The 25,693-nt window shown below is 38.1% G+C and overlaps 1 protein-coding gene across 1 annotated transcript in view; it reads left to right on the top strand.

The window, feature by feature from the left end:
- The window catches only part of Adgrg7 (adhesion G protein-coupled receptor G7), a 66,249-nt gene that overhangs the window by 17,823 nt on the left and 22,733 nt on the right, over positions 1–25,693 (top strand). The window contains exons 4-11 of the mRNA XM_051150449.1: positions 4,325–4,437; positions 6,518–6,667; positions 9,763–9,860; positions 10,459–10,586; positions 10,703–10,810; positions 17,158–17,318; positions 17,790–17,945; positions 20,280–20,392. Coding sequence (XP_051006406.1) covers positions 4,325–4,437; positions 6,518–6,667; positions 9,763–9,860; positions 10,459–10,586; positions 10,703–10,810; positions 17,158–17,318; positions 17,790–17,945; positions 20,280–20,392 — 1,027 coding nt within the window. The remainder of the gene's footprint in view (positions 1–4,324; positions 4,438–6,517; positions 6,668–9,762; positions 9,861–10,458; positions 10,587–10,702; positions 10,811–17,157; positions 17,319–17,789; positions 17,946–20,279; positions 20,393–25,693) is intronic.

Genomic DNA, 25,693 nt, shown 5'->3' with positions numbered 1-25,693 from the left:
ATTAAGAAAATGCCTGATGTGGATCCCATTGATCTCCTTTTGTTGTCTTATTGCTCTAGCTAGAACTTCAAGTTCTATATTGAAGAGAGATGGAGAAAGTGGGCAGCCTTGTCTAGTCTCTGATTTTACTGGAATTTCTTTGAGTTTCTCTCCATTTCATTTGATGTTTGCTATAGATTTGCTGTATATAGCCTTTACTATGTGTAGGTATATGCCTTGTATGCCTGATTTCTTCAAGACTTTAAACATGAACATGTGTTGGATTTTGTCAAATGTTTTTTCGGCATCTAAGGATGACATGCTAGTGTACCTAAGTGACCCCCCAAATTCCACCAGAGAACTCCTACAGCTGACAAACACCTTCAGCAATGTGGCTGGATACAAGATTGATTATAAAAGACCAGTAGCCCTCCTGTATGCAAATGACAAACAGGCTGAGAAAGAAATTAGGGAAACTACACCCTTCACAATAGCCACAGATAATATAAAGTATCTTGGTGTAACTCTAACGAAGTAAGTAAAAGACTTGTCAAACAAACAATTCTCTAAAGATAGACATTGAAGAAAATATCATAAGATGGAAAGATCTCATGGATTGGGAGGATAAACATAGTAAAAATGGCCATCTTCCCAAAAGCAATCTACAGATTCAATGCGATCCCTATCAAATTACCTACACAATTCTTTATAGACTCTGAAATATTAATTCCCAACTTCATATGGAAAAATCAAAACCCAGAATAGCTAAAAACAATTCTGTACAATAAAAAATGTTCTAGAAGAATCTCCATCCTTAATCCCAAGCTGCACTATGGAGCTACAGAAATAAAAACAGCATGGTACTAGCATAGCAATAGGCTGGTTGATCAATGGAATTTAATCAAAGACCTAGAAATAAACCCACACACATGTGGACACTTGATTTTTGATAAAGAAGCCAAAGCTTTACAATGGAAAAAAGATAGTATCTTCAACAAATGATGCTTGTCTAACTGGATGTCTACATGTAGAAAAATACAAATAGATTCATATTTATTACCCTGCATCAAACTAAAGTCCAAGTAGATTAAAGGCCTCAACACAAAACCAGACACACTAAATCTGTTAGAAGAAAAAGTGGGGAAGAGCTTGAACTCATTGGCACAGGAGACAACTTCCTGAACAGAACACCAACAGCTCAGGTTCTAACATCAACAATTAATAAATGGGATCTCATGAAACTGAAAAGTTTCTATAGGGCAAACAACACTTAACAAAACGAAGTGACAGCCTACAGACTGGGAGAAGATATTTACCAACCCTACATCTCACAAAGGACTACTGTTATATGTGTGTGTGTGTGTGTGTGTGTGTGTGTGTGTGCGCACACACACATATATATACATACATAACACTCAAGAAATTAAACACCACCAAAACAACTTATCCAATTAAAAAATGGGGTACAGAGCTAAACAGAGAATTCTCAACAGAGGAACATCAAATGGCCACGAAACACTTAAGGAAATGCTCAACAGCCTTAGTTATCAGGGAAATGCAAATCAAAAGGACTCTAAGATTCTATCTTACACCTACTAGAATGGCTAAGATAAAAATTTCAGGTGACAGTACATGTTGGCAAGGATGTGAAGAAAGGGGAGCACTCCTCCATTGCTGGTGGAAGTGCAAATTTGTGCAACCACTTTGGGAATCAATCTGACACTTTCTCAGAAAATTGGGAACAGTGCTACCTCAAGGCCCAGCTATGCTACTCTTGGGCATATACAGGTAAGATACTCCACCATAAAACAAGGACATTTGCTCAACTGTGTTCATAGCAGCCTTATTCGTAATAGCCAGAATCAGGAAACAACCTAGATGTCCCTCCACCGAAGAATGGATAAAGAAACTGTGGTACATTCACACAATGAAGTACTACTCAGCTATTAAAAACAAGGAAAATTCGAAATTTGCAGGCAAATGGATGGAACTAGACAGGATCATCATGAGTGATGTAACCCAGGCCCAGAAAGACATGCATGGTATATATTCACTTATAAGTGGATATTAGCCCAACATAAATGTCCTCTGAGAGACTCCACCCAGTGGGAGAACAGAACAGATGCTGAGACTCCAGCTGGACTCTGGGTGGAGTGGTATGGCAGAATGGGAGGAAGGAAGGTCCCAGAAGTTTCAGGAGCCCCACAAAGAGACCACCAAGGCCAGCAGATCTGGGCCCAGGGTGGCGTGCACAAACTGTTGCACCAACCAGGGACAATATATGCATTAAACCTAGACCCCCTGTTCAGATCTAGCCAATGGACAGCCCATTCCCCACGGTTGTGGAGGACTACCTGTGACATAAACTCTGGTGCCCCTGATTTCATCTCTTCTTCTTTGTGGGGAGGCTGGGTAGGCACACAGAGGAAAGGGAAACAGGCAATCCAGATAAGACCTGATAGGCTGTCATCATATGGCGGGGGAGGAAGTCCTCTTTTGTCAGAGGTCTAGGGCAGGAGAATAGGGCAGAAGACAGAGGGAGGGAATGGGAAGACACAAGCAAGGGAATAACAATCTGGATGTAATATGAATAAATTATAATAAACTTTAAAGAAGAAAAGAAAAGAAAAAAGGAAATGCCCTACAAGCCTGGCTACAGCCGGATCTTAATGGGAACATTTTCTTAAACGAGGTTCCCTTCTCTCAGATGATTATAGCTTGTGTCAAGCTGACATAAGACTAGAAAGCACATGCTCCTTGATTAAGGTCTTAGGAAGCAAAAGGGAGCATCAATAGATTGTTTTTCTTAATATGAATATGTTATAGACTATGCTATATTGCATAATGTGCCTATGGATGAGTATTGTCTTCAATTTCTATACTGTATGTACCTCACATCCTTTATGTTTCATAAATCAGGCACAACTTACAAAACATAACTGTGTGCTATGAATTGGGGAAAGTATCAGTAATATATGCACAAAGGTCATCACAGCTGTTTGATATAATACCTTGGTGGGACAAAAGAGTCATGGTATCATCTCTTACTTGATATTTATTGGATTTTTTGAGCAACCGTTATGAACTGTATATTATATGTATATACTTTTCCATTATAGACTGAGCCCATATCATTTTAAAGATGTATATTTCATTCTATGTTAAGAGTTTTAAAAATTGTTTTATAGAACAAGTGATTACAATGCATTTCAATGATGTTTGAGTAAAAATATTCATAATTCTGTTAATAAGAGACACACTTGATATATGGCTGCTTAAAAATATAAATCCTATATATGTTAAAACGTTTTTCTGTCTTAGAGAGAGTTATCATATAAATTAATGAAAACTCCAACATTTTACTTTAAGTGTTATTAAATCAATTTTCATATCAATATCTAATTACTTCTAAAACAACAACTACTTCAATACTAATCCTGAGGAAAAAATTTCCCTGTGATCAGCCACCCCTCTAATTATGATTTTATCTATAGATATTTTATAATTACTAATCATTGGAGGACAATGAGGTGGAAAGTTCAGGTGATAATCTGAGGGAGTAAAACCACCCAAAAAGTGCTTTACTAAGTGCCAATAAAACATCTGGCTGTTGCTGCAATACTTGGGAATTCTTTCTTTTTTGGGACTTACACAGATTTTCACAGAGATTAAAAAGATTAACATATAATTTAATAGCTAGTAGCAATTTTGAATATTGGTTCTACTCTCAGCCTAGTATATCTTCATTGTGTCTAGTTCAAAGTCATTTCATTCCTATATGTTAGAAAGTAAATCTTTCTTGAGACAAAGAAGGAAGCAAATAGCAACTGGTCTTTGTACAAACTCCGGTTTTAGAAATCAGGACAGTTGTACAGAATACTTTAGCAGTTGGTTTGCTTTTCTATTGCTAGATATTAAAATTACCCCAAATTCTCTTCCAAAAACAACAATGCTTTAGGTTACTCACAGGTCTATGGATTGGTTATGGCAGCTAGAATGTTCATTTGTGAAACACACATCTTGGCTGTTAGGTACAGCACCACAATTCAGCAGGACGTGGCCCGTATCTCTGTCCTTAGGCTCACTTCCTCATATGGTGCCTTAGGAAAGTATTCTAACATCATAAAAGGGTAGAGACCGAAACAGCAAGAATTTCTGAGGCCCCAGTGCTGAGAGTCATATAGTTATACCACATTCCATTGGTCAAGGTCAGTCATGGGGTGGCTCAGATTCAAGAATGAGTAGACACCATGTCTCGAGAGAAGCAGCAGAGACACACTGGCATGGAGCATGTGTGAGGTGACTTCTGTGTCTATCTTTATTCATTTTTCCCTTTTTATTACAGCAGGCAATCCTCAAGCAACACGACTGTGCTATGTTTCTGAGTATGGAGAGATAAAATTACAAAATGCCACAGAAGGAAAATGCAGTGAAAATCTGAAGACACTGGAAATGCAGGTACACTTTCTAGCCCATCTGATGGGCAATTGGGGGACATTATGGATCTAGGCTAAGTGTTTGGTCTTCACATAACTGATGATCAATTCAATGCTTTTAAAACTCTCAAATTATAAATCACAAAACCAGTAAGTGAAACCATTCTTATTTGGTAAAGTCAACATCGGTTTAATATTGGCAATTTATTTTGGTAAATGGTTGCATAAAAATATTTTTAAGTGGCCTTATATTTGTAGACTGGTCAACATTTGACTGAATGTAGAGCCCTGGCTTCAGAAACTAAAGGCAGTCTACTCTATCAGAGTGAAGGAAAAAAAAAAAAAAACATGTGAATGATGACCCTTGGACAGAGACAACTCCAGATTGATACTGGCCTAAGGACTGTATCCATGAGCTAGTAAAATAAAGATTTATGGCTAGATATGTTTCAATTCATATTAAATTATATTGACTAATTAAGCATGCATGGAAGTGCTGTCTTGTATGATCATGCAAGAAGAAGAAGCTGTAAACTTCAATGTAGGTACTTCTGGGCGCATGCGTGTTATATCTTATTTCTTCTTTATCCAATTGGATACCATTTCTAAACTAAAGATAATTATGGCTAATATGACCAATTGATGAGACTTTATTGCTATAAAATACAATAAGATGTAAGATAGGATTAAGACCTGATGCGCCCACTGCAAGTTTAAAATGTATTTAATTCACCTAAGCTATTCATCATCATGGTTGACCAACACAGCCAGTTGTTTATTTTCATTATCTTGTGCATGACCAGAAGCTATACTTTGCTGCTGTCCAGCATTGTAAAGCTATAGCAATTTGCATATCATTGGCTTATAGGAAAAGATCAAATAAAAATTCATTGTGTTGTTAGTATTGAGTAATAACACACACACACACACACACACACACACACACAAACAAAACTTGGGTTAATTGGAGACTTTTCTATGTCACTTAAAGCATTTTATGCATACTAATAAGTTTTCTATATCAAGTTTAACTTTTAAAAACCACAGATAAATATTCCAGATGACGAAAAGTACACCTCTGATGGCCAGGGACCATCACCAAGCAGTGCCAGAGCTACTGTTGAGTTTAAAATCCACGGGAAACCACAGCAACTGCCTTTACCACAGACGGGCAGGGTGTGGGTGGGTTGGGAATGGGAAATAGGATGTGTGGGTAGCTGCCAGTCTCACACACTGAAAGAAAGCGTGCAGATTCCAGAATCTGACAAGCTAGTAGTTGGCTCTCAACTCTGCAGCTTCTAAGCTGTGTGAACTTGGGGTCAGCTTCTAAACTTCTCTGAGTCTTTAACTGATATGAGGGAGCTCGGCTTCCAGAACCAGCTCCTGTGCATCATGTATGGTCACACCTTAAAGCATCAGACAGAATATCTAGTGTATGATGGAGACTTGGCTCTTGAATTCAACAGGTTTTCTTTTTCTTTCTTTCTTTTCTTTTCTTTTTTTTTTTTAATTTTTTTATTAATTTATTCTTGTTACATCTCAATGTTTATCCCATCTCTTGTATCCTCCCATTCCTCCCTCCCCCCTGCCCATTTTCCCATTATTCCCCTCCCCTATGACTGTTCCTGAGGGGGATTACCTCCCCCTGTATATGCTCATAGGGTATCAAGTCTCTTCTTCAGGTTTTCTTTTTTGTTTTGTTTTGTTTTGTTTTTGTTTTGTTTTGTTTTTTCTCTTTCTGTCTGCTGATAGAATTTGTCTTCTGGCTCCTTCCAAGTGAATACTGGCTTGATTTTTGAAGCGATGGTGCCATCTAGTGTAAAACTAAGTTCCTTCCATCCACATAGGCTGACCCCAGTTATGCAGCGACATGACTGCAGCAGATTGCTCTTAGTAAAATGCAAGCAGGTAGTAGAGAATGAAGGAAAATTCCTGGACTTTGTGAACTGTGCTGTTTACAAAAAGAAAGAAGCAATACAAGAAAAACCGGGTGAATGTGACACTCAGCTAAATTTCAGCTCACTCAACTGCAGTCGTTTGTAAAGTGTTTAGGAATACTTGCATAAATTTTTTTTTTTTTTTGAATAACAACTTTTAAACAGATAGACAACATCACGACAGAATCTACGAGCATTTCTACAGAAGCCCAGATTTTAACCACCGATGCTGGTAAATTATCTGCTGAGAACATTGTTTCTGCCACCAGAGTGACTGGACAGATCTTCAATAGAACCAGAATGGCTGCAGATGAGGTGAAGCTCAAGATTTTAGAACATAAGGGGAGTTTGGGATTGTAGTCTATTGATGGCGCTTCTTTAAGCGAATGTTCAGGGCCTTAGGTTTGATTCCCAGCACTCTAGAATGGGAAGGGAATTCTGAGTTCTATTCCTTATCCTATGATGTGGGTGGTGGTTAAGTTAAGACCATTGAGTTTGGGGCCTGGGGAGCAGCTCAGCCAGTAGGCACTTGCGCCAGGGCCATGAGAACCCGAGTTTCCTCTATCATCGCAGCACTATGGAAGCAGAGCTCACTGACCAGTCAGCCCAGTCATGGAGACACCCAGTCCCCAAAAGGAGGAAGATTGAGACAGATATCCAAAATGACTCCTGGCTTCTGCACCTAAATACACACACCCCAACACACACACACAAACACAGGAGTGCATACACACACAAAGAAAAGCCTTGAGATCCTTGACACACAATTATTAATGCCGCCCACCTGGTTCCTCCTCTGCCAGGAAAGAAGGTCAGAATTTTCCCAGGCTACTCCTGTCCTCTCTGATACAGAACTTGGTTTTTCTTGTCTAGTTTCATTTCATTTCTTTTCTTTCTTTCTTTCTTTCTCCTATTTTTTGTTTGTTTTTAAGACAGGGTTTCTCCGTGTAGCCTTGGCTGTCCTGGGCTTGCTTTGTAGACCAGGCTGGCCCCAAACTCACAGAGATCCACCTGCCTCTGCCTCCTGAGCGCTGGGATTACAGGCATACTCCAGCTCGCCTTGCTTATTAGTGTCACATGAGGATGTACCACAGGACCTTACTTTGCCATTTATGTGGCCATGATGTCTTCCTCCTTCAAAGGTGTTTCTAGTAGGCAGCAACAACTCATGTCCACCTTATGGGAAAATTGGTACCATCAAAGAGAACAAGCTGACTGCACCATTTCACTAAGGAAATGAAAGTTGTGTGCAGGCCCCAAACTCAAGTGTTCTATTCATTGGCTAATAGAACTGAACTTCTTGGAGAAAGAGTGGTTTTGTGGCAATGAGCACCCATCCAAAGTGGTGCTGCTCACCTAATCCTGGGGAAGGCTTGACTTCCTCTGTGCTTACTATCTAAAGCTCCTTTATATGAGGAGTGGAAAGGTACAGATGTTTTACATGGCAAAGGAATGAGCAACTTCCTTCTGCTAAAACGTCAACTCAATTGTAATTCCATTCAAAAGTTGCTGAGCCGGGACCACAGCCCTCCAAGGGGTCTGTGGACAGAATTCAGGTGGTCTCAGATGGAAAACAAATCACACCTCTATTTTCACCAGCTTTTCACTTGAAGTTGAGCATTTATATCACTGATTAATGTGGAGGAAACCCAGTAGCTAACAGGCCCTGTGACTGTCAGCAATAACAATCCGCATGTTTATTGTGCAATGTTATTGTTGCAATTTAAAGCAAGAATTGGAAAGTTGTTTTCTTTCCCTACAAGGGTCCAGATGGCAAATATTTTAGGATTTGAGGACTGTACTGAACTTTGTTCATGTAGAATGAAAGCAGATCTAATAATATACATAGATGTGTACATGGCTTCATTCCAATAAAACTTTATTTATAATAGCAAAAAAAAAAAAAAAAGTTAAGACCATTGGGCAGAGTATACTCCCTGAGAGATGCTCAAAGAAATGAAAAGGGTCCCTTGTCTGAACATCCTCTGGAATTGATGTGATGATTGTTATTACATTAAATATGCCTGCATGCCTTGGAATTAACAAGTCTCTTCAGCTTTATTATATACACTTTAAAAATTGTATTAGGACAGGACATTCTCCACAGTTGAGTGGAGAGTGGGGTATGACTTTCACACGTACTCTGGTGCCCCGTATTTGACCATGTCCCCTGGATGGGGAGACCTGGTGGCACTCAGAGGAAGGATAGCAGGCTGCCAAGAAGAGACTTGATACCCTATGAGCATATAAAGGGGGAGGAGATCCCGCTCAGTCACAGTCATAGGGGAGGGGAGTAAGGGGGAAATGGGAGGGAGGGAAGAATGGGAGGATACAAGGGATGGGATAACCATTGAGATGTAATATGAATAAATTAATAAAAAAAGTTAAAAAAAGAAAAAGAAGTAAACGTGTTAATATTTGAAAAAAAAATTGTATTAGGCTGTGACATGCCTGTTTTGTTCCAAAAAATCAGTTTTTCTAAACACTTGCTCCGAAATACGCTTTAAACCTTGCTTTCTTTGTTCCAAGCATACTCACAGGTTGGTCTCTGGTTTTCTGAAAACAAACAAACAAACAAACAAACAAAAACAAAAACAAACAAAACCAAAAAACCAACCTTAATCCAGGTCTATATGTCTAATATCACAGCCTGCTAAACTCTGACATAAAAACAATAAGTATACTCAACACTTGTCAACAATGGAGTCATGTATTGGCCAGCAGGGTTATAAACCATCAGTATGAGGCATATCAGCATGGCTCCTTTCTTTCATATTCTTTAAATATCTTCTTTCCAAAGTATTTCAACTACCAAAGGTCCTTTGAAAAGGAGGTCTTAAGTAACAAGGTAATGGAAAATATAATTCAAAGTAAATACACTTTCAAATTTAAAGTTTATAGAAAAATTAGTCTGTAAAGACATGTGCATGAAGGATCAAGAGCACATGTCCCTGACACACTCCTGGGAAACTAGAGATATGTTTTACTGGTAGCAAAGATTTTACTGATATGTAAGGACAACTAATAAGTTATTGTAAGTACTGAGGGCTGTGCTGTGGCATTTGGACAGGTGACCCTGCAGCAGTGTTTGAGTCTACTCTCAGCTGAGTACTTGTGCTTTTGCTTTTATGGGTGGAGAGGGTCTCTGTGAATGATCTTATCCTGAAGTCAAATTCAGACTCCTAAACCTCCAACTTCACCAGCTTCATTTATGGTTTTTTTTTTTTTTCTTATCTCAGTTCTTCCTTTTGTGTTATATAGGTCTTCAGCTGAAATACTGATTTAAAATAAAAATACTTTCCTTTGGGCTATCTTGCCAACTGTGCTGTTTGCTACCATGATAATTCCTCATGATTGTAGTAATGTTTGTGCACGACACATGTATGCTATGATGTGCCTTCTTCTTGCAGGCAAAAAAAGTTGCTATAACCACAGTGAGCCAGATCTTGGATGCCAGTGAAGATGCTTTTCAGAAAGCTGCTGAGATTGATGAGGACTCCTTTTCCACGTAAGCACCAGGAAAGAATGTTGGAGGAAGTCCCATTTACCTATCTAGGTTAAAGCACAGACAGAGAATCTATTTCTTTCAGGAGTACAATAACTGCTTGATGCTTTGGAAATTAAGAGAAAAATCCTTGACTTCCCACGTGATCTTGTCCTTACATAGTGTGAGATGCTCCAGGGGTGGTCATGGCCTAGGAGGAAAAGTAACCGGGATGATTCAGATTAGAGTTTGTTCCCTTAACATGGGTCTGGTGTAGTCAACTTCCATACAAAGAATATGCTTTTCCAAATCCCTATGGTGTCAGCAAGAGCCCAGGTTGTTTAGGGATTTCCATGGGCAACAACTCAACTAAATATAACCTATTCCCAGTGCTGGAAGCTTCATTTGCTGACAATAATGTACAGGAATAACCAACCAACATCTGATTTGTGTTAAGGCCCACTCCACAAGAGAGAACCCATAGCTGATACTGCTTGGGTGACCAAGAACCTACATCAAGCTAGCCCCGGGACTTTGGGTAAAAGCAAATACTACTGTTCTAAAAACAAACAGGAAAATGCAGCAATAAAATGTTGGAGTTGTAATGTTTCGTTCTATACAGGCTTATTGAGCAAATGGAGAACTACTCCTTTTCCCTGGGTGATGAAACAGTGGTGGAACCTAACATAGCAATCCAGTCAGTTGTTCTAAGCAACACAAAGTCCAATGTCCTCTTCTCTGTACAGAAAGGTAAGCCACTTGCCTCCTATGCATGTACCAGCAAAGAACAGTCCATTGCCAATAACAAACGATTCACAGTTCGCCAAAAGGCAGACATTTAAAATTCTAATTTCCCTTTCTTATAGGATCAAGTGATTATTTGGATTCAGGTGGAACATCTATTAATAAAATGGCAGACGGACTCAACCCAGATGTGAACACTGAACTTCAGATCTTGCTTAATCCTGGGGCAAGTATGTCTCCAACCTTTTTGCATTGTTTTTAAAACACATTCAAATACAAGCGATTACTCATTTAAGATCCACCACAGAGGAATAACCCTGGTTTAGTTTTACATCTAATAAATTTGCATATATATATGCAATATGTATTACAGTAATCTCAAGTCTACTATTTTTTTGGAACCTTTATTTTTTATTTTTATTTTTTTAAACTTGTTTTATTTTATTTTATTTTATTGATTTATTCATATTACATCTCAATGGTTATCCCATCCCTTGTATCCTCCCATTCCTCCCTCCCTCCCATTTTCCCCTTACTCCCCTCCCCTATGACTGTTCCTGAGGGGGACCTCCTCCCCCTGTATATGCTCATAGGGTATCAAGTCTCTTCTTGGTAGCCTGCTATCCTTCCTCTGAGTGCCACCAGACCTCCCCATCCAGGGGACATGGTCAAATATGGGGCACCAGTATTTTAGGGAACAAAGAATCTTTCATTATTCCAAAATGAGGTTGAAGGGTAATGGATTGAAATATTAGTACCAGGTACCCAAGTCTCTTGCAGAGGTGTCCCTTACATTTCTGTGTTGTAGAAAGGCTCAGTCACAAACGTGTGCATATTTCCTCATGGTGTGACCTTTGCACACTCAGAGGCACCCTGCACATCTACATCTGGACCTGTTTATTTAACAGGGAAAGCTGTCATTTAGCAGAACCAACTGTAATCTCATCTATACACTGCCTTCTCTAGGTTTCTCATGGTCTTGTGTGTTGCCTGCCATCTTGAAAAAGCTGTATTCTCAAAGTTTACAGAAGTCAACTTTTTCTCTCCCAACAACGATCGTGTGTTCAAAAGAACATATTTTTTAAAAAATACATTCTTTGTAGCACAGAGAAAAAAGAAGGGGCTGAGTTAAGAATTTGGATGCTATAGAAGTTTGGTCCTATTTGCTTTGCCTACAGCTTTGGGGGCAAGGGTAGATGTTAAATTTTAGTCTTTTATGTTCTTTTGTATTTCTACTTGGTTTTAAAATATTTTGTGTATAGAGAAATGTACATAAATATAACCAGCAGCTATGTACCTACCAGTATGATAAATCAATACAAAAAGTAAGTTTTGATATCCATAAGGGATTGTCCTAAGGGTCTCATTTACATACCAAAATCTTGAAAAGCTCAAATCTGTTATTTAAAATGCTGTAATCTATGTGTGTGTGTGTGTCTGTGTGTGTTTACGTGTGTGTTTAACCTACATCTATCCTCTCTTACAACTTAAATCACCCTCAATATACCCATAAAATTCACATGTGTCTATATTGTGTAATATAAGAAATAACAAGAAAAATATCTGTATGTGTCAAATACAGATGCAACTAAAATATTCTAAATCCACAATTGCTGTATAGAAGCAATGTATATGAAGGACCTACTGTGTGTGCTGCAGGCCTTAACACTGTGCACAAATACCTACTGTGTGCACTGCAGGCCTTAACACTGTGCATAAGTACCTACTGTGTATGCTGCAGGCCTTAACACTGTGATCAAGCCCCATAGTCCTGCACCTTGCCTGTCATTTTCCTGACATGGTGTGTGTTCACTAATGTTCATCTCTATACTTTTGTTGCATATTTATATATAGAAAAGAAAATATCCTGTAATTGGGATGTTTTATGTGTGCACATGAATGACATTGTGCTATATGAACTTGCATTTTTACCTTAATACTCTCTTGTTAACTTTTATCCAGGAATATTAATCGTTTTATTAGCTAATGCCTACCTGTTAAGTATACAACAGATATTTTTTGCTTTCCTTTTGTACCTTAAAGGTTCACACACATTATTACATTTCTTTTGTTTGTTTGTTTTTGCCCTTCATCTTTATTTGTAGTTGTTAAACATTCAGATTTCCTATTCTGTGATTTACTGCATCAAATATTTGTTTGCTTTGTCGTTATTAATCAGAAAGTTTTTTTTAAATGGATTTTGATTTAGGAAAAAATGTCTAATCATCCAGCTGAAGAAACAGAGAAATAGCATAAACACAAAGCAAGCTAGGTGGAAGGAATTCTGAATTCTGCTTTCTCTTTCCCTAAATTGAGAATATCTTCCCTTCACTCTAAAGGTATCTGTTCCTCAAAGTTTTGTGGCTTGAGCCACGGTAAACTCTACTTGGGATGTGTCAGTGTGTCTAATTTGTCCATGTTTCCTCTCTAATTGGTCCTTTGTTTCTTTGGAGAACTGGAGATTGAACCAGAGTCTTGTACATGGTAAGCGAGTACTCCAGCGTGAGCTGCAGCCTCAGACTCGGTGATTGTCTTAAAGAGATCTTTTCCTTTACTGAGATTACCATGTGCTCTTTTGTTTCAGTGTTTGTATTTGCACTTAGGTCTTTGTATATCTAGACTGTCTATGTTGTGCTTGCTGAAAGACAGGGACCTAAGTTTTTATTTTCTTATTTATACACAAATAAGGAATATTTCTCACATGGTTTAAAACATTATTAAGAGATGGGTCTGTTTTAGATTGAGAGGAAAAGCTTTTTTAATTACACTATATATGTGTTTTGAAATACAAATACACTGCAGAGCAACTTTTCTGCATTATGTCACAGAATTGCCTGTCGTGGGGAGAACGCTCACTTCCTGCTGTTAGCCTGTTTCAAGAGTCACCACTCGGATGATACATCTCTTAAACACCATCGTCCCAACCTAATGAAAATTAGCCTGTGATCAACATTTCCCCAGGCACTCCAATAACCCTAAATATGTTTTCATAGTAATGCAAAGCACCAGTCTCCCAAATATATTTTAATTCTTTTTTAAAATTTTAATTAGTTCACTTTACATGCTGAATGTAGCCCCCTCCCTCATTGTCTCCCAATCCCACCCTCCCTCCCTCACGTCTTCTCCATCCCTGTCCCTCCCCTAATCATCAGAAAGGGGAGCCCTCCTCCCTTAACATCTGACCTCAGCCTATCAAGTCTCATCTGGACTGCCTGCATCCTCTTCCTCTGTGGCCTGGCAAGGCCGCCCTGCCAGGGAAAAGTGATCAACGCATGGGGCTGAAGCTCATGTCAGAAGTTGTCCCTACTCCCCATATTGTGGGACCCACAGGGAGACTGTGCTGCCTATCTACTACATCTGAGCAGAGAGTCTAAGTGCACTGTTCTCTTAAAAAGACAGTAAAATGTAAAAGCAACAAAACAAAACAAACAAATAAACAAACAGGGGGCACTGACCAAACAATAGCCAGGAGAAATTTCATTGCAATTATCTGAGAAATTGAAGATTAAGTAGATAAACATAGTAAGTTTGACTTCTGTGTATATTTCTATATATTTTATACTTTTATTTGTAGATAAAAAAGTACATATTGAAAAGTCTTTGTAAATATTTGTGACATTATTAGAAACCATCATCAGGTCACAAGGTTGATAGCTGCTAGAAGTGGGGAAGTCAGCTTTCTTTAAGGGTGTATGGTCCCTGGAAGCTGGACCACTTGCCAGTGGATGTCAACACCGGCAAGAGTATGCGGGCAGCACAAACTGAACTTGGTGGACTTAAAAAGCCAATCAGGACACGGAGCAGGCAGCTTGGGAAGTAGGAGAGGATCTGCGAGGAGCTGGGGGATGCAGTGTATACAGTCATAATACATTACATGAAATTCTCAAAAAAATTAATAAAAAAGGAAATGGTTAAGAATTTTTAAAAATAAAAATTAAATAAGACAGTTCCTGACCACAATGGAACAATGCTATTAATGTGCAATAAAAGAAGAACAAACATTTTACCAAATTAGAAACTTTAAAATATGATTAATAGAGAAGAAATTAAAGTATAGATTACAAGTAACTGGAAAATTAATAGCAGCAAGAATACCACATGTCAAAATGTATAGGATATGGATAAAAAGTATTTTTAAAAAGTGTATATTGCTTAATAAATTTATTAGAAAATTAAATAAATCAGAGAAAGGGGTCTAAGTATTCATCTGAAGAAGCATAAAAGTAAAATAAAAAGTTAAAAGTAAGAATTAATATGCATAAGGGTATACATGAATAAAATTATAAATTAACAAACTTTAGCCTTGGTCAACCTAACAGAAAATGGATTTCATGAAAAAAAAATTGAAACAAACAAGTGTCTAACAAGGCTGATACAAGGCAGAGGAGGCATGAAAAGGAACAGCTAAAAATGTGGAGACTGGGAAATACACAAGATGCAAATGTAAGTTATTCTAATAAACCTGAATATTTTTAAAAATTATAATTTTTAATAGGTGCTCAAAATACTATAGAACTGGGCAAGAACTCTAAATTGTTTTTTAAAAAGGAATCTGTGTGTTCATATAGATTTCGGTTTTCTCTCAAGCATGCCATTCTTTCATTTAAAAAATAAAATAGCAATTCAAGGTACAGATTTAACATCTGTATTTTGCTTTTGAGGTTTTATTTACATTTAAAATTTTTGAGACTTTCACTCCTCCTCTCTCACTCCCACTTTCTCTCAGATCTTTAACTTACATACATATACATATATAACAATGTGTGTACACACACACACACACACACACACACATTACAAAGTCCATCTAGTGTCGCTTGTATGTAGATGTGTTTAGAGCTGACCACTTGTGATTGGATAACTTGTGAGGGAGCTCATCCCTGAAAAAAATTGATTCTCTTCCCTACATCTTTGTTTTGCTTAGAAAATACTAAATGTAAATATTGAAGATTGGAAAAGTTTAATTTTACTTTTAGAAACAATAAATATAAATTTGATATTCTGGATTAAAATGGATTATTTCTACAAAATAAAATAAAAAGAGGTTAATTTGGCCATAGGAGGGAAAAATTTGGTGAGGGCAGTTTGCTATGAAGAATGTGAGAAAGCCATACATTTCCTCCCAGGTAGAGGACACAGAAGAACAACTGGCAAAGCAGTTACCAAGAGACCATCAGAGCCTTGCCTGCCTCCTCCTCAGGTCACATGAGGCTGGGATAGGCATGTTTCATGGCTGCCGTTTTTGCCGTATCAATTATGAAAGATAGTGAAGCATAAGCAATTCTTCTGTTAAAATGTGCATTTAGGAGCTGGTGACATGGCTCAGTGGGTAAGAGAATTCTTATGTCTGCATGAGGACCCAAGCATGAGGACCTCAGTGTGGATCCCCAGTACTCCCGTAAAAAGCCTGGTATGAATGCCTGTGCCCATTACTGTAGCTCCTGCCTCCTGTCTTATAGTACAAAGGCGACATGTTTATAAATAAATAAGAATGTGCAGGAATGTGTCATCCCCACATAAGGCATAGGAAAAATGGACCTCGGGAAGAAGTCTATAGGAAGAAAATAAGCAATTAGCCAGCCAGGGTTTACATACGCTAATTATGCCTACTGCAGGCTTACATCATAAATTGGTCTGCCAAGGTTTACACACACACACACACACACACACACACACACACACACACACACACACACGAGAGAGAGAGAGAGAGAGAGAGAGAGAGAGAGAGAGAGAGAGAGAGAGAGAGACAGACAGACAGACAGACAGACAGACAGACAATCACAAGCCCCACAGTGTTTTACCTTTACTTATGATTGACCAATCATAAACTAGGGTTTCCAAAATCATCATCTTGGGTTAATTTGATTTTGCATTTCACATAACTCAGGTGGACACATTTATCCTAGCTTATTAGAAAGGACCTTAGAAAGGATATATATGAAAGTAAGCACAGGGCGATGTATGCATGAAGGGCTACAGTTTCCACACCCTCTCTGGGTACATACTCAGGAACCTCCACATTTTCTGCTATTCCAAAGCTCTCTGAACTCCATCCTTTGGGCTTTTCCTAGACACTTCATTGCATAGGAACAATGGAAGCATAGACAAGCATGTGCAAATGCATTTGGACAAAGAATATGATCTAGCAGAATAGGGAAATAAATGGAATAGGGACATTCAACGAGACTGTGTGTTGATGCTTCTCTTCAACTCTTCATGCCTCTTGGACATGGGCTAAGATATTTATTTATATGCAGTCTTATAATTTACTAGATGAGAAATGTCAGAGAAGGTCCTGATGACCAGCCCGAAAGGAGGCACTCTAGTTCCCATGGCTTGCATTGTGCAAGTAGTTATGAGCCAACAGCTGCGGACAGGCATGGTGTACATGCATCCTGTAACATCACTTGTATTATTTTGCAACTAAATAACAATTCAGGCAATAAACTAATTTTTTTTTTTACCATACCTTACTGAAATACGAAGTGGTCATGCAGTTCCACTACGGCGTGAAACTTTTCTTTGCTCCCCACACTGTGTATAGCTATTGATCTTAATGTCTTTTATTCCACAGACGTAAATGGGTGTGGTTTTGTGGTGTATCAAAACCACAAGCTGTTTCAGTCAAAAACTTTCACCACTACATCAGATTTTAGTCAAAAAATTATCTCAGGCAAAATGAATGCAAGTGATGAAGATCGGAATGTTTCTGTGGAAATGGTATTTAATCCCACGGTAAGTTTTCCCAAGAATGGAAATAAAAAATCTGGCTCTTCTTAATTACAAAATTGGAGGTAATTTTGATTAAAAAAAAAAACTCTACAGAAACTCTCTTTGAAAAGTCTTTTGAATTATTTAAATATTTATCTTATCTAATTATCTGACAAACTATCTAAATAGAAAATTAATTAATTTGATTTATATCCTTATCTACTCTTTTTAGTTGGTTGGTTATTTTATTCTTGAGACAAACTTGCTATATAGCTCTAGCTGACCATGAACTAGGAGCAGTCCTCCTGCCTCAGCTTCACAAGTACGGGGGTTCTAGATGCATCCTACCACATCTGACACTTTATGCCCTTACTCTTCCCTCGATCTATAAGAAAGCCATTAGTATTTAATATGTACTTATTTCTCTTGGGATTATCTTATACTCAGATTTTTAAAAAAATTCCATTAAGCATTAAATGTGTCATCAATTCACAGTACGACAAAGGAAAATTCCAGCTTTACTCCTATGCCTGTGTCTACTGGAATTTTTTCACCAAGGACTGGGACACACATGGCTGCCAAAAAGATCTGAGCACTCCAGGGTTCCTTGGCTGCCGCTGCAACCACACAACCAATTTCGCTGTGCTGATGGTAAGGATGTGCAAAGCCATCTCTTTCCAGGCAAGGCTTTCTCTATACGCGGATCTGGGATCACTAACCAATGGCAACGCTGAGGTCTGATTTACACAGATCATAAGTTTAGATAAAATGGAAACCACAGGCAACGAAGTGGTGGGTCTAAAGAGCGAGAAAGTAGCAGAGCGTTTTGATGTTGCTGCTAGTGCTGTTCACGATGTAGTCGTAGAAAAGAAACAGACAAATTTAGTTCAGAACTGTGCTTTTGAGCACAGAAAGTATGCATACGTGTGAAGGAGAAGCTGGCATGTTCCACCAGGTGAACCATTTAAGAGTGAAGTCCTTGTGGAGTGGAACAATTTAGTACATACCTGGCCATATGTAGGGCACTTGGACTTCTGGAAACTTTTTCTACTGCAGCTGTCCAAGTTGCTGTTTTTGCTGGAAAAGAAGTAGCTCTTAAATTCTTTACATTTTCCTGTAGTCTCCCTCTCCCTTCCTTAAGTCCGTTAATCACCAAGCCTCCCTGTGCTAGGGAAGTAGCAGATCTGACATTTGCACCTTGGACCATTGCTGGGCTGGCCATTTTCAGAAGATCTCTACAAGTCATCTCCAGAAACCATTCTTAAAAACAAAGCATTGGCTTGGATCTGTGATGAAATGTGCACATGCGTAGAACCTTTGAACGGAATATAAACAAGAGAAGCTACTGAACAGCTATCCATTCATGAATCCCTGGAGGGAAAACAATGTTTTCATCCTGCAGTAGCCATGTTTAGGATGAAGATCGGCAGAATACACAGACACGTTGTAGACTATCAAAAACTAGAACTTTCTTTTGGATATTTTTGAGACAACTATATCTCTCATTTTAGTTGTAAAATGTTCTTATTTTGATTGATTTTATTGCTTCTTTTCTAATTTACGCTGAGAGCAGATTTTTCCCATCAGATGACACTAGCAATAGAACTTTTCTCTTATGACATCATCAAGTCATAGTATTAGCTATGTAAAGATTAGTTTATTCTACACATTAAACGGCACAGAATGCTCTGTGACATATATTCTTCCTGTTTCTAAGTGGGACTTCCCATAACTTTCATTAATATCTGCCTGGCCACCATTGTAAATACTTTGGATCTGTGAAATTTGTCAAATGAAGAGTCAGAATTGCAAACTAACCCAAATAGGCCCTGAGTTAACAGCTGCTGTCTACGATCTGACAACCCATGGGTCTGTGATTCTTTGTGCATTGACAATAAACTATACAAACACTGCCAGGACACTTTTCTTTTAAACCATGCTTATTATTTTATGTTATTTCTACAAAATAATATATACTAATATATAAGAAACAAAAGTTTACCTCATAACTAGAATTTGCTTTGAAATAGAAAACATATGCAATATGTGTGCATGGGCATATATGCATGTTTATATTCAGATTTCAAAGAGTATATAACCACACAAAACATGCTTTTAAACTTATTTTTATGTAGTGTGTGAGTGTGCATGTGCATGCATGTGAGTGTGCACTTATGCACAGGCCAAGCTTACCTGTGGAGACCAGAGAACTGGTAGGGGTTAGTTCTCTTCTTTAGCACGTGAGTGTAGGCATCAAACTGAGGTGACCAGGTTTGACAGTAAGCACACACGCCTTCTGAGCCACCTTGCTGGTTACCTGGACTGCAAGTTTATGGTGCATATTGGGATAGATATTGATATATTGCAGAAAAGATAAATCTGTTAAAGAATTAACAGAGTTATGTGAACATCTCTTCCTGTTGTAGTTGTGCCTGAACTTTATTGTAAGTAGAACTTTACTGTAAGTAAATTAGAAAAGATGTGCTCAGCGACAGATGGAATAATATAATCAATAACAACAGGAGACAATTCAGGCCTAACGCAAACAGCCCTGTCTTCCTAGACACTGGCTGATATTAATCTACATCACTTAAGGATACAGTAAAGTTTGGGTGCACAAGATAACTCGGCAGGTCAGAACATTTCTAAGTTTAGTCCTTAGCACTTTAAATCAATGGCTCACAACTGTCCCCAGTTCCAGGGGATCTGACATCCACTTCTGGTCTGTACAGGAACCCACAAACATGTGGTATAAGTTAACACAGACACATATATGTAAATAAATGATAGATAGATAGATAGATAGATAGATAGAGCGCATATATATATGGATATACATATGGCTTTATGAAGAAGAAAGCTTATTTGGCATCCAGCTGGTTATTTTAATTAATGCAATGTTATTCCATGATACTGACTTAGACGAATATTTTTTAAATTTTGGGGTTAGCCTATTTAAATATCTGCATCAATTTATTTTTTCAGACTTTCAAAAAGGATTATCGGTATCCTGAACCCCTAGACGTGTTGTCCAACATTGGCTGTGCCCTGTCCATTGCTGGTCTGGCTCTCACAATTATATTCCAGATTGTCACAAGGTAAGAGGGGACAGGTGATTTTCATAGAATAAACTGCCCTCCTGATCGTAATTTATGGGGTAAGCTCATGTCAGAGTTTAGTTTCTCTTGAGAATATCCTTTCTCTAAGGTAGAAGGAAACCCGTTGAACAATAGGGCACAAGTCCAAAGAGGCTGCAATACAGTCCCAAGTACATAGTTACAAATAAGACAAAGGCTTTGACAGCAAAATCAACATTAGCCCACAGATCCTGTGACTCTTTAATGTGGAATGGAACATGTCTGACAATCTGGATTGCAAAAGAAGAAAACAATGGTGGACAACAAAGTTTTGAAAGTAACTATGGAATAAACTGAACTAGCAAGCGTTCTAATTTAGGCCTGTCTCCTCGCTCACTCAAGTTGTAGCAGAGTGAATTTATCATTCCTCCAGAACCATTTCTCCCTGCTAAACTCCATCCCAATCTTATCTTAGAAGTGTGAAACTAAAATTTTCATTATAAGGATATCATTATTTATAATTTTTATGCTGTTTTACTTAACAAGTACAACCTAGAGCAAAGCGGAAATAGGATACTGAGTGTCCTTGTAAACTCCAACCACATATACCAATTCTTAATATTTTGTAATTATTTTTACTTTTTCCCTGAGATTTTGAAGGTAAGCAATACATAAGATTATCGTCTTTACAATTTTCAATTGTGTGTCTCCAGAGAACAATATCTTACATTCTCTTACAGGGCATTATGTCATTAGCCTTACTCTGGAAATTTAATTTAAGAAATTTAAAATTATGCCCTCTATAATCAAATATCTCAATTCACTCTGTAGGCTATTACAGCGGGGTAAATTTTTCTAAATTCATTTATTACCATGATACTTCAGTCACCTTTAGCCTATAATTCCAGGTTTGTTTGTTTGTTTGTTTTGGTCATTTATGACAGTAATGTCTTTGAAGTGTCCAGGCCAGTTATTTTAAAGACTGCTCTTCTACTTAGGATTTGATTGACATTCTCCTCATGATTAGATTCAGGTTAAAGATTCTTAGAGTAACTACAGGGTCATTGAATCTTTCTCAATGTGACACCACAAGAAATACATGGTAACAGTCCTACTGTTCTTGGTTGTAAGTTCTAGCGATGTTTAGATGGGTAACTGTGATATTTCTCTATCATCACAGTTCACTTTCTCATGTGTAAATAATAGTTGGTTCATATAGTGAATTTGAGAGCATATGATATGATATCCTTCTGTTTTCCAACAGTCTCTCATGTAGGGATTCTGGTAAGATCAAAACATGATTGCATTGGTGATTTCCCACTCTTTCATGCTTCTTTGTTTCTTGACTATGCACTAATAAAAAGTCACAGCGAGCTCCTTAGGCCATTTTGCCATGGTTCCTTTGGACTCTGAGCACTTTCTCATTTTGATCACAACAAAACAACTGGGTTCATCGTTCAGTTCCTCTGCTCCATCCCTGAACATGTAATTTCTCTGGAGTAGATTTCCCTTTTCCTCTCTCCTTCACCTTTCACACCAAATGCCTCTTTAAATTCATTCACTGATTTTTTTTTTGATTGGCTGCTTATTATTTGTCAGAAGATAAATTGTAAATAAGGAAAACAAGTTAAGTCCCCACCTTTGGAGAGTTTACATCTTCAAGGAGTAAATGAGACACCTTACAAATATGTACAAAGTGAGGTACATAAAGATTGTGACAATGGAACTGGAGTAAAAATATGTGCCCTGTAATTACTAGCTTGTCAGAGAAAATGAAATTCCTCCCATACTGATGCCTTCATTTGCATTCCTTCCAACACTATAGCTGTACCAATAGTTATTCAGTTCACTATGGACCATTTATAGTTACTGTATAACTAATTTTTTTTAACCTAGAATCTCACCCTGTCCATTTGCTATTAGATATTTTTCTTTTTTTTTTTTTAAATTTCCTACCCCAATTGGCAATCATGTATGACACTAAAATTCATTAGAATATATAACCCAACAAAATAATATAGATGTTGATATTTTAAATCTTTTTTTTTTTTTTTTTTTTTTTTTTTTTTTTTTTTTTTTTATTATTAATTTATTCTTGTTACATCTCAATGTTTATCCCATCCCTTGTATCCTCCCATTCCTCCCCCCCCCCCATTTTCCCATTATTCCCCTCCCCTATGACTGTTCCTGAGGGGGATTACCTCCCCCTGTATATTCTCATAGGGTATCAAGTCTCTTCTTGGCTACTTGCTGTCCTTCCTCTGAGTGCCACCAGGTCTCCCCCTCCAGGGGACATGGTCAAATGTGAGGCACCAGAGTATGTGAGAAAGTCGTATCACACTCTCCACTCAACTGTGGAGAATATTCTGACCATTGGCTAGATCTGGGAAGGGGTTTAAAGTTTACCTCCTGTATTGTCCTTGGCTGGTGCATTAGTTTGAGCGGGACCCCTGGGCCCAAATCTGCCTATCATATTGTTCTACTTGTAGATTTCTAGGACCCTCTGGATCCTTTTATTTTGCTGTTCTCCCATGCGTCTCTCATTTAGAGTTCCAATAGGATGCCTTCCCCTCTGTCCCAGTTTCCTGGTAAGTGAAGGCTTTCGTGGGACATGCCCCTTGGGCTAGTATGCAGATATAAGTGAGTATATACCATTTGATTCTTTCTGCTTCTGGGTTAACTCACTCATTATGATCATTTCTAGCTCAATCCATTTATCCACAAATTTCGGGAATTCCTTGTTTTTAATAGCTGAGTAGTATTCCATAGTGTATATGTACCACAGTTTCTTTATCCACTCTTCTACTGAGGGACACTTAGGCTGTTTCCATGTTCTGGCTATTATGAATAAGGCTGCTATGAACATGGTTGAGCAAATTTTCTTGTTGTGTGCTGGAGCATCTTCTGGGTATATTCCAAGGAGTGGAATAGCTGGGTCTTGAGGAAGCCCTATTCCCATTTTTCTGAGATAGCACCAGATAGATTTCCAAAGTGGCTGTACTAGTTTGCATTCCCACCAGCAATGAAGGAGTGTTCCTCTCTCCCCACATCCTCGCCAGCATGTGGTGTCGCTTGAATTTTTGATCTTAGCCATTCTGATGGGTGTAAGATGGAATCTCAGAGTTGTTTTGATTTGCATTTCCCTGATGACTAAGGAGGTTGAGCATTTCTTTAAGTGTTTCTCAGCCATTTGATACTCCTCTGTTGAGAATTCTCTGTTTAGTTCCAAGCCCCATTTCTCAATTGGGTTATTCGGTTTGGTGGTGTTTAATTTCTTGAGTTCTTTATATATTTTGGATATTAGACCTTTGTCAGATGTAGGGTTGGTGAAGATTTTTTCCCAGTCTGTAGGCTGTCGCTTTGTTCTCTTGACAGTGTCTCCTGCCTTACAGAAGCTTCTCAGCCTCATGAGGTCCCATTTATTAATGGTTGACATTAAGGCCTGGGCCGTTGGTGTTCTGTTCAGGAAGTTGTCTCCTGTGCCAATATGTTCCAGGCTCTTTCCCACTTTTTCTTCTAAGTGAGTTAGTGTCTCTGGTTTTATGTTGAGGTCTTTAATCCACTTGGATTTGAGTTTTGTGCAAGGTGACAAATATGGGTCCAGTTTCATTTTTTTACACATAGACCTCCAGTTAGACCAGCACCATTTGTTGAAGATGCTATCCTTTTTCCATTGAATGGATTTGGCTTCTTTGTCAAAAATCAAGTGACCATATGTGTGTGGATTCATATCTGGGTCTTCGATTCGATTCCACTGATCAACCAGCCTGTTGCTGTGCCAGTACCATGCTGTTTTAAGTACTATTGCTTTATAGTACAGTTTGAGATCAGGTATGGAGATTCCTCCGGAGCATCTTTTATTGTACAAGATTGTTTTAGCTATTCTGGGTTTTTTGTTTTTCCATATGAAGTTCAGAATTGAACTTTCAATGTCTTTAAAAAATTGTGTAGTTATTTTGATAGGGATTGCATTGAATCTATAGATTGCTTTTGGTAGGATGGCCATTTTTACTATGTTAATTCTCCCGATCCATGAGCAAGGAAGATCACGCCATCTTCTCAGGTCATCTTCAATCTCTTTCTTCAGAGTTTTGAAATTTTTTTCATACAAGTCCTTCACTTGCTTAGTTAGGGTAACTCCTAGATATTTTATATTGCTTGTGGCTAATGTGAAGGGTGTGGTTTTCCTAATTTCTTCCTCTGCAAGCTTGTCATTTGTGTATAGGAAGGCTACAGACTTTTTTGAGTTAATTTTGTATCCAGCCAATTTGCTGAAGGTGTTTATCAGCTTTAGGAGTTCTCTGGTGGAGTTTTGAGGGTCACTTATGTACACTATCATATCATCTGCAAAGAGGGATAATTTGACTTCCTCCTTTCCCATTTGGATCCCCTTGATCTCCTTTTGTTGTCTTATTGCTCTGGCTAGAACTTCGAGTACTATATTGAAGAGATATGGAGAGAGTGGGCAGCCTTGCCTTGTTCCCGATTTGAGAGGAATTTCCTTGAGTATCTCACCATTTACTTTGATTTTGGCTATTGGCTTGCTGTATATAGCCTTTATTATGTTGAGGAAAGTGCCTTGTATCCCCGATCTCTCTAAAACTTTAAACATGAATGGGTGTTGAATTTTATCAAATGCTTTCTCTGCATCCAAGGAGATAATCATGTGGTTTTTTATTTTCAGTTTGTTTATATGATGGATTACATTGATGGATTTCCGTATATTAAACCATCCCTGCATGCCTGGAATGAAGCCTACTTGGTCATGATGAATGATATCTTTGATGTGCTCCTGTATTCGTTTTGCAAGTATTTTATTTAGTATTTTTGCATCTATGTTCATAAGAGAAATTGGTCTGAAATTCTCTTTCTTTGTTGAGTCTTTGTGAGGTTTAGGTATCAATGAGACTATGGCCTCATAGAATGAATTTGGTAATTTTCCATCCATTTCTATCTTTTGGAGTAGCTTGAAGAGTATCGGTATTAGCTCGCCCTTAAAGGTCTGGTAGAATTCTGCACTGAAACCATCTGGCCCTGGGCTTTTTTTGGTTGGGAGACCATCGATGATTGCTTCTATTTCTGTCGGGGAAATGGGACTATTTAACTTGTTTATCTGTTCTTCACTCAACTTTGGCAAGTGAACTTGATCAAGAAAATCGTCCATTTCCCTTAGATTTTCAAATTTTGTGGCGTATATGCCTTCAAAGTAGGATCTTATGATTCTTTGAATTTCTTCAGTGTCTGTTGTTATGTCTCCCTTTTCATTTCTGATTTTGTTGATTTCAATACTGTCTCTCTGCCTTTTAGTTAGTTTGGCTAATG

Source organism: Acomys russatus, chromosome 8 (assembly GCF_903995435.1).
Source record: "Acomys russatus chromosome 8, mAcoRus1.1, whole genome shotgun sequence".
NCBI classification, from domain to species: Eukaryota; Metazoa; Chordata; class Mammalia; order Rodentia; family Muridae; genus Acomys; species Acomys russatus.
This window is presented reverse-complemented; position numbering and strand designations above follow the sequence as displayed.